Source organism: Phalacrocorax carbo, chromosome 12 (assembly GCF_963921805.1).
Source record: "Phalacrocorax carbo chromosome 12, bPhaCar2.1, whole genome shotgun sequence".
NCBI classification, from domain to species: Eukaryota; Metazoa; Chordata; class Aves; order Suliformes; family Phalacrocoracidae; genus Phalacrocorax; species Phalacrocorax carbo.
In genome coordinates this window covers 216,753-232,759 of record NC_087524.1, presented here as the reverse complement: position 1 = coordinate 232,759, position 16,007 = coordinate 216,753, and the positions used below count along the sequence as shown (strand labels likewise).

Here is a 16,007-nt window from a genome sequence, read left to right as displayed (position 1 = left end):
CCAACCTTAAAAACATTTCCAAGTTACACTTTTTGGTTTTAAAGGATAAAAACCATCCATCCTTCAACGAACTAGAATGATACAGATAGAAAATAATTTCAGCAGTAGAGCAAGAGCATAAAAAAAGTAACATGCTTTTTCTAAAACATTTTCTGAAACTTTAAAGGTAACTCCATCAGTGACAGTTAGTAATGGTGGAGAAACTAACATAAAAGGAGCATTACAGACACGTAACTGGGCTTGAAAAGGTTCTGTTCTATGCAGTGATAAAATGTCAGAGGCAGCAAGCACAGATGGATGAAAATCTCATGCTTCTTGCCACCCATAGTACTAAAGGGAAGATAGCACAGTGGTACGATCCAGAATGCATCTAACCTAAGTGAGACATTCGTAAAACCCAAGCACATTTTCATCTTTGCCCCAGCTGACATAAATACTAACGTAACCTACGCTGTTTGCTCAATGTCTATTTATATAAGTAGCAGTTTCATTTACTGTGACATGAACATCATTAAAGACTTCTATAGAGAACATCACCTACTCTCTACATCAGTCAATCTTCCCTTCTCAAAAGCTTTAGCGACAGACTGATGCTGAGGACCCTCTCTACACAGGACTCTATCCATTAAAAGAAAAAGGAAACTCAGGCAGACCAATTACTGCGTGTTTTTAGTGAAGAGATGTAAAGCACGCATTTTCTTTCAATTTGTCTTCTTCACCTATCCATCCATTCCTTCCTATACCAATCCCCCCCTCTTACTATTCTTTTGCTTTCCTCCTCCTCTTCTCCCCACACCCCCACCCTGGACCTCTCCCCAAGTGACAGTAGGAGCACAACCTGCATGACTGCCAGTTATCTGGAATCTTGCCTACACTTTACGCATCCTACCCCAACCATCACTGGTAAGCCAATTTCAGCAATGTTAGCAATCATGGAAAATATCAGCAAGACAGTTCCTTTCCTCTTCCCAAATTCCCCATATTTTAATATGGGTGCAGCAGCCTTTGTTTAGGAAGGACCAGGCACTTACCTGGCGCTGCTGTAGCTCACTTCTCTACAGCAGAGTGCATTTTGGTTAACTCACTAGTGCTGCAAACTCCAGCACATACTCCATGTGCGCTAATCTGCTGCTCAGCAGGTCTGAGTATGATTTCCATAAACAGTGTGCACAAACTCTGTTGCCTTCAGGGGAAGGAACTGTGATAGGTAGTTCCTTTTCCATGTACAGGATTATATTTGTACAAATTTGCTACTGCTAGAACACCAAGTTACTATTAATTTTATTATTGCTCTTTTTTGCCCACTAAACAGCTGGCTCTAAGTGCATATTACAAACACAATGAGAGATCATACAAATATAGGGAATAAGAATTCCATTTTTAGCAGAACTGAAATTAAATTATTTTAAAACATAAATTTGAGTGTGTGTGTGGTTTCATTTCACTTAATTCCATCCATCAACCTATTCTGCAGCCAGTGACATATTTTATGAGGAAAGCCCCGATTATGTTGCATCAAAGCTTACAAACTTTATAAACTCTAAGAAGTAAGACTCTTCCAAAATAGCTGCTGAAATCCTTGTGCAAGCTCCTTTCTTATAGGCAATAGTGAACTTTAATGAGACACTAAACTAATGTGTAAGTGATTTTCCTATAGGGTTTGAAAAGCCAATAAATACCAATGAAGAGTCTTATAAGTTAGCAGTTAGTCAAATGAATTACAATGTAAATATTAACTTAATAACCTCACTAGGACTTACAGGCACAAGCTACAGATGAAGTAAAGGTATTTTTCCAGCTTCTTGCTGGAACTTCTCCCACGTTAAATACATTGCTGAATCTACTTCAGTTTGTTTCTATTGAGATACACTAACATACTGGTTGGTATGGAGCTATTTCAGAGGTTATGTCCCAACTTTTCCTTTTCATGTCTCTGGTTGAGTTAATTTAGTAGCAAATAATTAATATACACAGGACATTTACAAATTGGTTTTGAAACCTGGTAGAAAGAACTATGACAATGGAACAAAAGCAACAGTTCCCTTTTTATAAAGAAAAACTGGATACCACCAATTAATAAAATGAGTTGCATCAACTCAGGGCTATTCTGTAGAGCTTTATGAAAGTGTACTTACTCTTTCCCAATAGCTAGAATTAAAACAAGTAAATAAAAAATGAATCTGAGGACGCACATTTCTTTATTTGAAAGTGAATCATACTCCATATTGTTTCTTGAAAAGGTGATTTTTCTACTTTATTTGGGGAGATTATTTTCCTAGATAATTGAGTTCAAGACTACTTAAGCCTCACTTCTGCAACCTGAATTTTTTTAGAGCTGTAGTCAAGCAAAGCGTCAAATACTTCTCCATGTCCTTAACTGCACCCTGGGCTACTGTAACTTTCTCCAGATTCTCTCTACCCCACTAGTCTCATTCTACCAATGAGAGAGAGAGAGAGAACTGCAACAGGAATTTCTGTCCAAATATCCACCTCTGCATTGCAGTCATTTCCTAAAACTGTAATTTCTGCAGCTAGAAACTTAGCAGTTGGCTACAGCATGCCCCTGTGCAGCCAGAGAGACTAACGATTCTGTATCTGTTGGGAAACCTTAATCAAAAAGTTGCTTCCATAAAATAATATTCCATTGTTTTATATTTAGAAAATTAGAACAAAATTGTACAGTTGCCAGTTTAATAACATGAAACTTTCAAAACTATTATGTGAAAAAGTCAATAGGGCTTTTTTGGAATGGAGGAGTGGAAGACAAGAGTGCTTTGTTCTGGTAACCACAGCCAGTGAGGGAGGGCAGTTAAGCACGCAGAAGCGTGTGACATAATCCCAAATGTAAAACGCAATTTAGCACAATGTACTTACATGAGATTATAAGAATAACAGACGTAATAGAAATTACTTAGAAATAAGAAACTGAGAAATGACATTTATTAAAATGAATGAGACAACCTCAGACTAAACAGCAAAAACTGATGAAATGTCAAACACTGAGGTGCAAAACAAGAAATTAAAATGAAGACCCTCAGGCAGAGCAATGGCGACAGCAGGTGTCCAAGGAGTACCACGCACTAGAGGGCAGCCTAGACCTTCCACTGGCTGGCTGGGCTAGAACCACCACAGCTGCAGTCCCACTCTCAATATGCGAATATAGCAGAACCCTCCACATTTTTGAACTCCTGAAAGCATTTGCAAAAGCATTAAAATGACACTTCTCACTACACCAATAATTTCTAATTACTTTTTTTTGTATGAGTCCCATCTGCATACACTACCATCTTGCATGGATCCTGTAGTTTTCCCTCCAACAGAGAAGTCTCAAAATACTTTTCAAAGGACACTGTTAGTTACTCTCCATTATGAGGGGAAAGTTAAGCACAGAGTAGTGATGAAACAGATCAAATCCAGAGACAAAATTAGACATGTCCTCCAATCTAACTAAATATTTAGTTACATAAAATTTGTTAATGAACCAGAATAAACAATTTACTCATGTTTGTTAATGTAGAAGAAAATAAATCAGCAGTTTCAGGCCAACTGATGAGTAAAGCCAAATAGCAAAGAAAGCTCATAGACAGGTAAATAGAACTATTTAAATAGATTTATTTGAAAAATACTTACAAAAGCAAGTATGTTTGACACTAAAATAGTTAAACTTATTCTGTGTTTACATCGGTGTGATTAAGCATGCAGCATTAACAGTCTTTTCTGTTTGAAGCATTGTTAGCTTGCCTTAAGGAAGTAGGGAAAATTCTGGTTTACTGACAAACAATGTCTCCCTGCCACTTCCTCAGCAGCAGCTACAGCTGTGATCTCTGCCTGAGATCTCAGCACACTGAAAACAGGGTTTGCTTTACTAACTGCCAGCCTGGCAAGTGCAGATTTACTAAAACCTGGAAGGTGGATCAGTTTTTTTTGTTTTCCTCTGGGAAGGAACAGGAAAGGAAGGAGAGGAAAACAAAAGGATCGGGGGTTTTCTTGTGAACAATTTACCCAAGCTACGTTTCGTGAAAGAGTCCTTAAATTTGTCCTTTTTTTGTTAGTGGTCGTCTTCCTTCAAAACCTGCATATACTTCTGAACTTACCCGTAAACCAATGCCGCTGAAGCTTACCATTCCTACAGCACTTTTTAGCTAGGGGAGTCCAGGACTAGATTAGCTAAGGTTCCCCATCCAGCAGTTCAGTAGTGTCAGAAATTACTTACAGTGCAATTAGTGTCCACATACTGTACAGCTACATTTTAAGACAAAACTGGCACAGATACTGATTGAAAGAGTTTCCTATATCCATGTAATCCGTGCTCTGGCAACAGCTATAGTCGGTTCACAGAGCAGTTTTATCAGGGCACATGGGAGTGGACGGGATCTCACCAGCCACTGTTTTGCATAGTGCCAGCAGCTGCTGCTGCTCGAGCCGGCATATTTCTGTGTGCCTCTGAAGCAGAAGAAAAAGACCCATCCATCACATGCATTGGCAGCATCCGCTTTCTGCCAGGCTGAGGGGTGTAGCTGTTCTGTCGCCAGTCGTCCTCTGGGGGCATATCAACTCTCCTTGGACCCGGGGCCTTCACACAAGAAGGGGGCACAGGACAACCTTGAGAGGCACCGGGATCCCAAGAAGGCTCATGTGGTATTCTTAAAGTGCTGTAGTCTGTGCTGGCTGGTAGCCTGCAACCGATGGCGTAAGATTCATGCATTTGATATTGTGAAAGCTGCTGGAGGAAGCCTTCCTGTAAACTCTTGCAAGGCTGGCCAGCATGTTTCCCCCAAAGCATTGTTCGTTTATCTGGTAACGTGGCTGTTTGCCTGGCAGGGTAGCTTGTGTTCAGCAAATGGCCAGAGACACTTGATGCTCCACCTCCTAAATGCGGATTAACAAGAGGCTTTTGCCCCTGGGAGAGGGTGCCTTTGGGTACACAAGGGAGACTCCCATAGCTCAGTGCCATACCTGGGTAGTCTTCACCTTGGAAAGCTTCACTCCTGTCAGGCACAACCAAAAGTTTCTGGATGATGTTCTTCTGATCTCCTGGGAGGTGGGGGAAAAAAAAGGGTTTGCTTAATTATACTTTTTGTTTCATCCTCTCAGAACTCTTAGCTGTGGCAAAAAGGTGACAGAAGGAAAACAAAATTCCTAGTACATCCAGTTACTGGTTGATGTGCAATTCTGAATACAAGCTAGCTGTACCCTTTCTAGCATTCACTTTCCACATTGCATTTCCTCCTTATCCTACTACAGCTGCTGTCACAGGCTTCAGATTCCTTTAACAGCCCTTCTGTCATCAAGAAGGAGCCCAACAAAATATCTCAAGATAGTAGATCAAACCGGTTTTGACGGCTGTCACAGGGAAAATAATTCTCATGCAGGAATTAGTTATTTCTATTAGCACAATTACATGTGTGATTTCCTGGAATGAACAGCCTTTAGAAGTACTCTCATACATGAGAAGAAGGTGGTGGGTCTTATCGCTGCTTTTTCACTAAAGAAAATAACTCACAAAAATGTGAGTATGATTTTATATAAAGTCATTGTAACGCTTCCATAAAGATTATTCCCTTTTTTAAGTCCACTTAGCACAAAATCACAGAACAACTCAAAAGGGCAAAGAAGAAGGTGATTCGTCCTTCCAGATTTCTAGAGGAATTCAGGCAGGTGGTGAAATCTCATTATGAAAAACAAGATCTGAAGAGCTGTATTACAGCAATATTTCTGATCATGAAGGAAGAGGAAAAGCCCTATGATTACCTGACAGATTATGTGCCTTGCCCACCATGCTGGGCATCAGTACATCATGGGGTAGGTGCTGCACCTTGTTTGGGTTGTGCTGGGGATCAAAGGGAAACACAGGAGGATCATGGGGGAAAGGAAGGGAAGAGGAGCTGGAAGAACGGTGGCTGGTGTCCACAGGCATTTTCCTCGTATTTGGTGCTTCCTTTATAAAATAAGAAAGGAGAAAAGAACATAAAATGATGAGTAAACACAGAGTTGGGTTGAATCAAGCAAAGGTGGTCTTGAGCCAAGGAAATGGGTGAGTCACTGGAACAAAAACATGCATCTGTATGTGAAAAAGAAATACAAATAAAAACTGCATCAATCCACTAAGGCTCTTACTGCAGTGGTAGGCCACTTAGGAGGATCATTTGACTGGAAATACACCACGGAGAAAAAGCCAAAACAAACACAAACCAATCACAGAGGTTTGGTTTATAAAAACTGAATCCACAGAACGATGGCAGGCCAGTCAGCATTGGAACTGCCATGCTACACAAGCCATGAAATAGAGAAGGTTATTGCTGATCCTTCCTTCCTATTTTCTAGCAGGCCTTACTGGAAGTTCTGATTCCAGACTATGAACAGATTCACCGGTTGCAGCTGAAGTATTTACCAGTGCTGTACCACTTCCCTCTATTAGGAGGTACCTACCCCAAAGCAGGGATGGCTGAATGGCACGATAACAGACCATCACAGACTAGAGCCCAGTGACTAATTCGAAGAGTGGTGACAGACAGCCATCCTATTGGCTGATTCTGCTGTGGGGGTAAAAACCTTCAGCAGAGAGGTTTGCCTTGGACAGCTAGAGTTTTTTTACATTGCTTCTGCCAGAACTCCAGGTATATGTTAAAGCCCTCAACTAAGCATGCTGAGGAGTAAACATTCAGAAGTTAGCATATTCTTAGCTTACAGCTAGGAAATTCTCAGCTGACAGCAGAAAGATAGAATCAGATCAACCAGTCTACATAACTGATTTTTCAGCTGAGACTATTCTACACTTATGCAGCCGGTTTCAAATCAAAACTTAAGCACACTTTGCAAAAAAATTCAACCCAAGCCAAACCTTCACATTGTATCTGGCTACATTGCTAAACACCAACAACAATCTGTTACTGTTTTCCTTATGGGCAGTTTTAACTTGCACCTAAGACTACTTAACAGAGTTAACAAAGGGCGGGGAATCAGTCTCCCTGTTTTTAGTTACTTCCCGTATGTAACTGGCTGCACGTTGTGTGCCAAGTCTTGAATTGTCTCCCCTCTATGCTTTTACTCTCTAAAAAAACTGCTTGCTAAATATACCGACAAGAGAGCAGAAACTTCCACATGGTTAGTGGTGTCTTGTTAAAATTATAGGTGTACTAGGAAGCTTTCTTGAAAATACTCTAAATCAACTTAAAAATTGTTTATACTGCATGTCTTCCTATACTGGCAAGTAATATTAGCTGACATGCTGCAATGACTCCTGAAAAGATAGCTTTGTTACTTAAATAAGCTCATTCTTTTTCCAAAGAGAACAAAAATTAACAAAGGCAAGCTTTCATCATGTCTTATTATTCAGTCGTCTGCTGTCTTGTTTGTTAACTACTAAATGCAGATAGAGGAAAAAAGCAACCCTACACGCAGATGATAGCTCTTTCGAAAGCTGCACATCATTCTACTTACAAAACTGTGAGAAGAGAACAAGGTCTCTTCTCTGTTTGAGATGACTGTCCCACTGAGACTGCGAGCAATGCGTCGGAAATTCTCTGCACTGTACATTTCCTCCTCTTCTGGTTCCCTGCTATGTTCTCTGGTATATGTGACCTGCAGACAACACCACACATTTCAGAAAAGGCTCTCCGTAATATCAGTTTTGTGTAATAATTATAGGGAACAGATCAATAAAAATCTAGCAGACTACTTATACTTCAATGAACTCCATGACCTTTTCTTTTTTGTCATCCTTCATTCAGGTACTATCTTGAAATTTTAAAGCAAATGGGTCTGTCTGGATCTGGTGATTAAAAAAACCTATTCCTTATAGTCTGTCTTTCTTTAGTAAAGATACACTGATTGATTTGGCTAAGTGAGATTTATTCTTTTATAAACGTCTAAAGCCAGGACAAGAAGTCTCTACTGGGATGAATCTACCTGAAGGACCAACTGCCGATACAGTCATCACTGCCCCTGTAAAGATAATCACGGCTGCAACTTACAGCCATCCTGTGATAAAGTCTTCTCATAACTGAAAAAACCTAGGATTCTTTAATGAGTACTGGAAGCTTGTTTATCTTATTTTAACATGGGAAGTTTTTATCCCTTCTTTCTTTTCCTCTGTTCTATGTAAGCAAGACCATTTAAGCTCTCTTTCATGAGTATGGAAGTATTACAGGAAATGCCATTTCCCCTTCAAAATACTTATATGTTTTCATGTACAGGCACTGACATGTAACTGCCAGTTACCTGAAGTTTACCCCAGGAAAAAAAAAAAAAAAATCTTCTCCCACTGAGGTGACCAACTATAGCAAATACCAAATTATCCCCCACTTTCAAAATATGTAGTGACACAGTAAAAAAAAAAAAAATGTCTGAGCTCCTGCAAGTGGTAACATCAAGAAGCGGTTATCATAAGTTGTGATGGAAGGCAGTTCATGTCAGCATGTTCAAAAAGACTAGATCTTAAAGTTTTCAGATAATTTGATTGCATGCAAACAGCATGTAACATGAGTCACTTGGTTTTAGCTAATTAATCCTGGGTTAGACTGCACTTAAAATTCTCTCTAACATTAGTATCAGTGACCCCAGTACCTTTTTCATATTCCACTTCTTCCATTTCCATTGTAAATTCTTTCATTTGCAAAGGCCAAGCCCTTCCCCCTCTAGCATATCTTAAGTAACAACACGTCACCTTGGAGACAGAAGAGACAGCGGATCCACACAGACTGCGCTCGATCTCTACTGTTGGGGTTTTCGAGAGACCCATGCCAGCTGTAGCGTGCAGCTTCCTCACATTCAGGTTCGCAGAGACTGGGAAGGAAAATGCTATGCTTGAATTCAACACTTGACTGCATGTTATGACACATTTCTGACTATCTTAGGTCTGAGTCAGCAAAGACAGACAGACCATACATGCAGAATGAGAAGTCAGAGATCCTTCGAACATTAATACTTAAGCTAACTCCTAACATTTCAAGGGGAGACAGTCTATCAGGACATGCCTGTTTCACTTGCCCTTTTGCAGGCTTTTTGGGAGCAGTTGAAGTATTTAAGAGTTAAATGATTTAACTGCACACCAGCGCTTGTTTGACACAGAGGTGAGATAGTTTAGGGGGCCTAAAGGGACAGAAAATCAGCTACCAGGAGCAAATTACCTAAAGTTACGTGGGATAAACAAGACTATTGGCTTTAACTTCCTCACACATTGACCTCCTTGTTCCCACCAAACGCTACAGCTTGTCAGCCATTTGTTGTGCTGGTTAAATGGCTAAAAGTGTTATTTTTAACTAGGATTGCTACAGTTACCTCACTTCAGTGCAATCCCACCAACCAATTACAATCCTAAAATTTCTCATGGAATAGACAGGCAGATCAATGGCATAATAAAAATGGTCACAGGGAATATCTCTCTCTAAATGAACAAAGGTGATGTGCTGGTAATGACACATTTTCTGCACTGAGGTGGCATTTGTAGGATCAGGTCTTTACTTTGATCTGTGTAGTAAAGCTCCAGTAATCAGACAGAGGCATTTTCACCACGATTCTGAATGCAAAGGTCTGACAAAACCAGTTGATATGGGACAGAAAGCTTAAAAAGCATTTGCAAATGAATAGGTAATCCAAGTTAAAAGTGAGAAAGAGCTGTCCTAGACCCACTCAGGTGATTTTCATCCAGTTCATCACAGGAGATGCAGTGGTTCAAACTTTTTGTTTTTATACAGAATTTGCAGAACTTAGGAAGAAACATCTGAAAGTCACAACAAACCAGAAGTAAAGATCTCAAACACAAACATCACTTTAGAAGAATATCCATATCTCATCTCTGTCATATATGTAGTGGAGAATAGGCAAGAAAAGTGTCAGTGTAAGAAACAGGGCATTTGATGACAGAACTCCAAAGCTCCAGCTAACACTAAAGCAACTGGGCTTTATCGTGTTAGATTTCCAGAAAGAGCTTCCAGAATCAGTAAGCTAAGCAGGAACACATAAGACCTTCTGATTCAAGCCCATGCAAGAGAGTATCTGCAAGGTTGTGAGGTCAGATTTTGCTTCATTCTGAAAGAAACCCAAAGGACAACACATGGAAAATGGCCACCTTTGGATGTGTCACCTGGTGGACTGCAAGACAAGATAGCTTCATAGAAAACTTGAGCTGTTGAATAAAAACCTGTTCAAGAGCTTACTGCAATATTCACTCTAGTCACAGCCAGGCTTGATTTGTCAGGAACGATGGAGGCTCCACCTCCATGGGTGCAGGGGAGGGGAAAACCTGTCTTCTGTATGTATTGTAATATACATCTATCTATCTCACTTTGGTAGCCATCAAGTTTCCCGCTGCTTTGTATTTAACCAGAAAAATCCATAGCTGTAATGCTATGACATGGATTATAAAGAAATTGGCTTCACTTGTGCTAAGCAAAGGATCAGGGTTGTCCTATTTCAGGCAGGAGATTAGATCAGCTTAAGTGGAACCAGACTGCTGTCATCAGATTCTAACCGAATGTCTCCAGCAACAGCTAGATGTTCTCACCAACAGCAACAGAATCTGTTCGTTTTCTTTTGCCACCAACTAATCCACAGTGTTTCAAGATCTTAGTGCAGATCATGTAACCCCCACTGTTGCTTTCACAAGTAATTTTCCAGACCTTAAAGGAGGTGGTCCTTAGCAAAACACAAGTTCAACACTCATAGATCCAGAAACACTTTAAAAAAAGTTATTCCCCTCAACTAGATACAGACTACATTCTCAAATACAGTACAATCAGTTAAAAATCACAAATGTGGAGAACATTAACTTCAGGCATAGAAACAGTTTAATAAATTCCAGAGGTGATGTAGGACTTTCCAACAGCAAAATTCAGCAGCCTGACCCAAGCAGCTAGCTCCCTACTTGAGAACATAATCATTTATTTCTGTGTAACTCTTAACAGATATTGCTCTCCATTTGCCAAGATCAACAGCTACTCTGCAGCCTCCCCAGGCAGTGCTATCACACTGCTTCTCTACCTATACAGTTAGAACGTTTTTAGAGTCCACAATGTGAATCTTCCTGCGTCTGTGCACAAATTCATGCCCATTTAACTAAATCAACTGGAAAATGTACTTTCACCTGTATTGGAGTACATAGGCAGGTCAACCAAGAAAAACAGCTGCATCATTCTTACCTGATCGGTCAAATGGATACCTAGCACTGTCCTGTCTTCCCAAGAAAGGCCTAGTGGCCTGAGATGCCTGCAGACTAGTCTGATAGAGGGATTCCAGTTCTGAGAGCTCCTGTTCTGGGTCTTGATTCCACTGTGGATGCAGATGTACTGGGATCCTGCTCAAGTCATCTCCAACTGCTCTCCGATCAGAAAGGGGTGGACTCCTCCCAGGTATAGGAAGCCATTCAGTATTTTTATTAGCCTTCTGAGAACTGTAATACCTAGTAACATTATCCACCCAACGGTCCACAGGCATAGAGGCAACCATGCCACTAGGAGCTCCATCATTCACCTGTTTCATTCTTCCATCATGACAGTGCCTTTCCAGGTAGGGTGCAGGGTCTGCTATATTCTGTCCACCTCTTCTACACAGCTCTTCACTGTGAGAACAAATACTCTTAGAAGCAAGATGTTGGGCACTAAAACCCTCCAGAGAAGCTACCCTGTCCCTAATATCCACAGTTGAGTGTGATTTTTCAGAAGACTGGTTTTTGTTCTCTTGGTTTTGAAGGATTAGCTGTCTGCAACCAGACGATGAAGGGTTGATGAAAGATTTTTTTGTTAACTTTGGAGACTTCTCATCCTGACCCACTGGAGCAATACAGCCTTTTTCATGAGTACCTTTTCTCTGTGAGACTGCATGCATTTTCTGAAACTGCTCTGCCAAGGAGCGAACATGTCCCTTTGTACTAAAGGCCTCAGATTTGCAACCTTCTGCTGTGCCATATTCATTCTGTGAGGGTAGTAAAATCTCATGGCTGTTTGCTCTGGAGTACTTATTTGTTTTCTGCAAAGGATCCAAGGAGCACTGCTGTGTAGGGGATGAAGTTGCAGGGGTCACTGCATGATAGGCCCCTAAATGATCAATGCTGGGCCACACTGGAGAGCTTGCAAGTTTGGAACAAGGATTGTGCTGGCTGTCCTTTTCAGGAGATGCTGCTTGTGGTGGATGTGGACAGGTAAACAGTGTAGGCAAAGACCCAAAGTTTACTGTGTTAGCCTTGGATTTGTACTGAGGTGTGAGAATAGGTGTTACGTTATGAACCTCTTCTAACTTGCTGCTACTGCAGCATTCCCTATAGTCTTTTGGCCCTGTGGCTGTGGTATCAGCAAATTCCACACTATGGTGGGCATCATTCTCAGTTCTTGCAGATCTCTCTGCCAACCCTTGCCTATAGGGAAAAGAGGGAACTTGATCATGAAAATCAGCAGAAGCACACTGGAAGTTTGGAGAGATCCTGTTGGATGGATTGCTTTCAGAAGGGGGCAAGGAGGAAGACTCTGGATATAATGATGAGTGCAATTCATGGCAGGAAGCAGGTGGGTGAAAGAAAGAACTGGACCCAAATTCCACTTCTTTGTTGGGTTCCAGTGGTACCTCCTGGCTCAGCAGTACTTGGAGCGGGCCAGTCTGTTCACTAAAACACACAGAAGGGTAAATGATTAGCAGTAGTCATTGCTTACGCTTATCCCTAGGATGTAGAACTTGCACTAGTTGACATATACCTCACCACACTTTTCTTTGCTCACTGTACTCTGATGAAGACTTTGCATTAATTCAGTAGATACACACATTAGTCCTTTGCTTCTAACACTGATTTCCTACTGTAAGTGATCTACTGAATCAATTTCGTATTTTTAAGAGTATTTAGCTAGAGTCAGGCTCTATATAAAATATTCTTGTACGGCACCCTAGGCTCTTCAACCAGCAGACTGAGCCTGTGGATCGGGATAATTGTAAGAATAGTAAAAGTATCATTTATGTAAACTAAAACAACTGTTTCCAACATTAACATCTTAGATATTTTTGAAAATACTTTGGACATGTTCATGATCTGAACATGAACTGACAATCTTTCCAGAAGGTTCCTTCTCTCCAGGCAACTTCATGAAGAATGACTTGACAAATGGAAGGAACAGGTTGAAATCTCTCTCACATCATCTTTGAATTCTGATTTTTCAGATATTTATCCAACACATTAAATAAAATTCAAGCTAAATACATAACAATTATTTTGTAATAATTTGATTTCCAAGTATACTTCTAAAAAAAATTGTATTCTTTTATGTACCAGTGGAAGAAAATCATATCCTTGGGTCATACATGTCCTTGCCATTTTTCTTCATTTAGTTAGCATTTTAATATGCAGACAGAAAAAACAGTGCCAAGTCCACGTGCCTGTGAGAAAACGCAGGCTACAAATGGCTCCAACAGAGAACTTAAGGAAACTGTAACATCATTGCTTTGTTTCCTCCTTGAGATGCACAGAATGAAAGTTATCATGAAGACCTAGTTGATATGAGTAGCAGAATGACCTTGTCTGTGAGCAATTGCAAACTTTGCATTGTCTACAATGTTATCTATATCAAAGCAAGAGTGCAGAACTCCAGCTGTAATTCTTTTCATTGGCTGCAATATTAACATTCGGTTGGATATAATTTTTTGCAAAGTAATATTCTCTTCACAGAGCAGCAGTAAGTTCAGCATTAACAAAATTAGTTTAGAAAGTTTCTTTCATTTTCTTAGAATCTGCCAAAACTTGTAATTGGGGCTCTGCATTTCTCCTGTAAAGAGGATATAACGGACCCTTGATTGACAAAAAGATACATATAATTCAGCTACTGCAGGAAAAGAAAAGAACATTATGAACTATAGCCTGGCAGGTGTGCAAATTAACTGAGTTTTAGTATATAGCTGTATGTGGCATTTTTTAAAAAAAAGGAAAAGAAAAAGGATTCTCATCTGAGATTGCATCTAAGCCTCTGATAAATACAGCATGTAAAAAAGGGGAGAGGGAAGAAAAGTAACAGTTGAAAAAACACCCTAGAAATTGGACAGGGATGGTCTAGTGCTAGGAGGGAATGGCATGGGAAGAAATAAGGATTAAGCTGCATGCTAAAGAGGTAGGAAGAAAGGATCAGTTACAGCAGAGAGTTAATTACGCTATAGTTAAAGTCAGTATGGAAGAAAGAATCATGAAGAAACGCTGAAGAGGCTGCTAAGCCAGGCTACAGGATGCTGGGAAGCACAGAAAGAAAATGAAGAATGATACAGCATCAGGGAGAGCAGTCACAGTGACAGGATCAGGATCCAAGAGTTGTACCAGTGCACCACTAGAGAAGTGGACTAGAAAGCAAGATCAGTGTACTTGACACTTTTGGAACTACAGATCACTAAAACACACTGATTACTGTTCCCAACATAAAAGCAATTATAGCAAGATTTTTATTGTAGTATGCTTTTACTGACTGAGTCCTGAAACTGCTCCTGACGGCAAACAGTGGCACACTTCATTCTAACACCTTTTTAGACAGGTTATTGTTTATTGTATTCTTTCCCCAGTGCATAAAATATCAATGCTGCCAGGCACTGACTGCTACAATTCTGTCACAGATCACATTTTGAACATGTGCACATTGAACTACTCCATGAATTTTGGAGAAAAAGGGGACAATTGAACATCTTATAATAGGATTTAACCTAAAGAAGAAAGGAATAGGAAGTAACGCTGTAGGATTTGGACTACCCAGGGGAACATATATAGCTTGCTATTTCTTTCCAGACTGCACTGCTCACAGATGCAGCTCTGATCTGGGTCTAGGTGATATACTTGGACTACCTTGTAGACTGGGCCATGGTGCCACCCTGTGGTGGGTGGCAGGCTGGCGGCGGCAGCGGCTGCGATGGCTGTTGGTGCTGCATGCGATCCTGGAGGCTCCGGGCTTTTCGGATACTGATTTGCAGCTTCTTATCGACTAGGGCTCTGCTGTGAGTGCTAGCGCTGGCATCATGCATGGCAAGTCTTAGTTTAGCTAAAATGCAAAAGAAAACATAGCAGAAAACAAACAGAAAAAAGGAATAAAATTGAAAAAAAAAAATGCAGCAAGAACATAAAACATGGACCATGCAAATACTGCCACAAAAGAGTTGACGAGGATGCTATTGTTTCCATTAATGCACATTCAGCTTAGCCAGGTGTCCAAACATGTTAATTGAAACTAAATCAAAATAAAGTGAAAAGAAAAAAATTATCTATGTTTTAGCCCAACTTCTCATCCCCCTCACACAGGCTCTTTCCAACCTTTATACATTGATGCTTCATTCTGTCACTTATCCTTCTCTCCTCCATACCTGGGACTCCCTTCATTTGCAGGAATGCCCAGCTGGGATTTGAGATTCGGCATATACCTTGCTGGAATGGAAGCTAATAGAGTTATCATAACAGCTGTGTGCTGCGCCCCTTATTCTGCAGTCCATAAGAGCCAATTTCTAAGTGCAAATGCACAGGAGCTACCCACTCTGCAGCTATTCTCTGCAGAGAGAACATGGGGTGAGACAGCCAGCCAGTCATAATGGAAAAAGACCACAAATAAAATGAAATCACATAGCACGCATTCTCAAAGGTCACAATGCATTAAAGCACTTCAATGTCCTAACGCCTTTTTTTTTTCCTTCATGAAAGTTAGGTAAAGCATAGCTCATTTCTGTTAATCCAGAGGACTCTAGAGTGGGCTACCACTTTCTTCCTATGCTACACCCTCCATGAGAAACAGGGGAGGTTAATGCCCCTTGTAATTTGGTCAGGATTGGGAAAAAATTTTAATTGAGGACCAAGTGACTGGGGGAGTTACCTACCAGCTGCTTGCTGAAATGTACCATTTAGCACCAAAAAGGGCCATAGCACTGGACAGAACAACAAAATCAGATGCAAACATGAAAAAAACAGAGATGAAGAGGAATAGAACTAAAACCCCCAAAAGGGAATGCTGAAAGATTCTGCCTCCCTGCATGTTCCTGAAGACCAGCTGGATCCCCATGTTACTACCTGA

General features: G+C 40.6%; 1 protein-coding gene across 12 annotated transcripts in view; it reads right to left on the bottom strand.

Annotated features, from left to right (window-relative positions):
• Positions 1-3,592: 3,592 nt before the first annotated feature.
• The window catches only part of USP54 (ubiquitin specific peptidase 54), a 102,508-nt gene continuing 90,093 nt past the window's right edge, over positions 3,593-16,007 (bottom strand). For 10 of the 12 annotated variants that reach the window (XM_064463591.1, XM_064463598.1, XM_064463599.1 and 7 more), the window contains 6 exons: positions 14,798-14,990; positions 11,139-12,595; positions 8,666-8,784; positions 7,441-7,581; positions 5,752-5,938; positions 3,593-5,034 (listed from right to left, as the gene is read on the bottom strand). In XM_064463591.1, the coding sequence (XP_064319661.1) occupies positions 4,376-5,034; positions 5,752-5,938; positions 7,441-7,581; positions 8,666-8,784; positions 11,139-12,595; positions 14,798-14,990 (2,756 nt within the window). In that variant the 3' untranslated portion in view covers positions 3,593-4,375. Of the gene's footprint in view, positions 5,035-5,751; positions 5,939-7,440; positions 7,582-8,665; positions 8,785-11,138; positions 12,596-14,797; positions 14,991-16,007 lie in introns of those variants that run through there. The other 2 variants (XM_064463602.1, XM_064463603.1) reach the window with 2 other exon arrangements.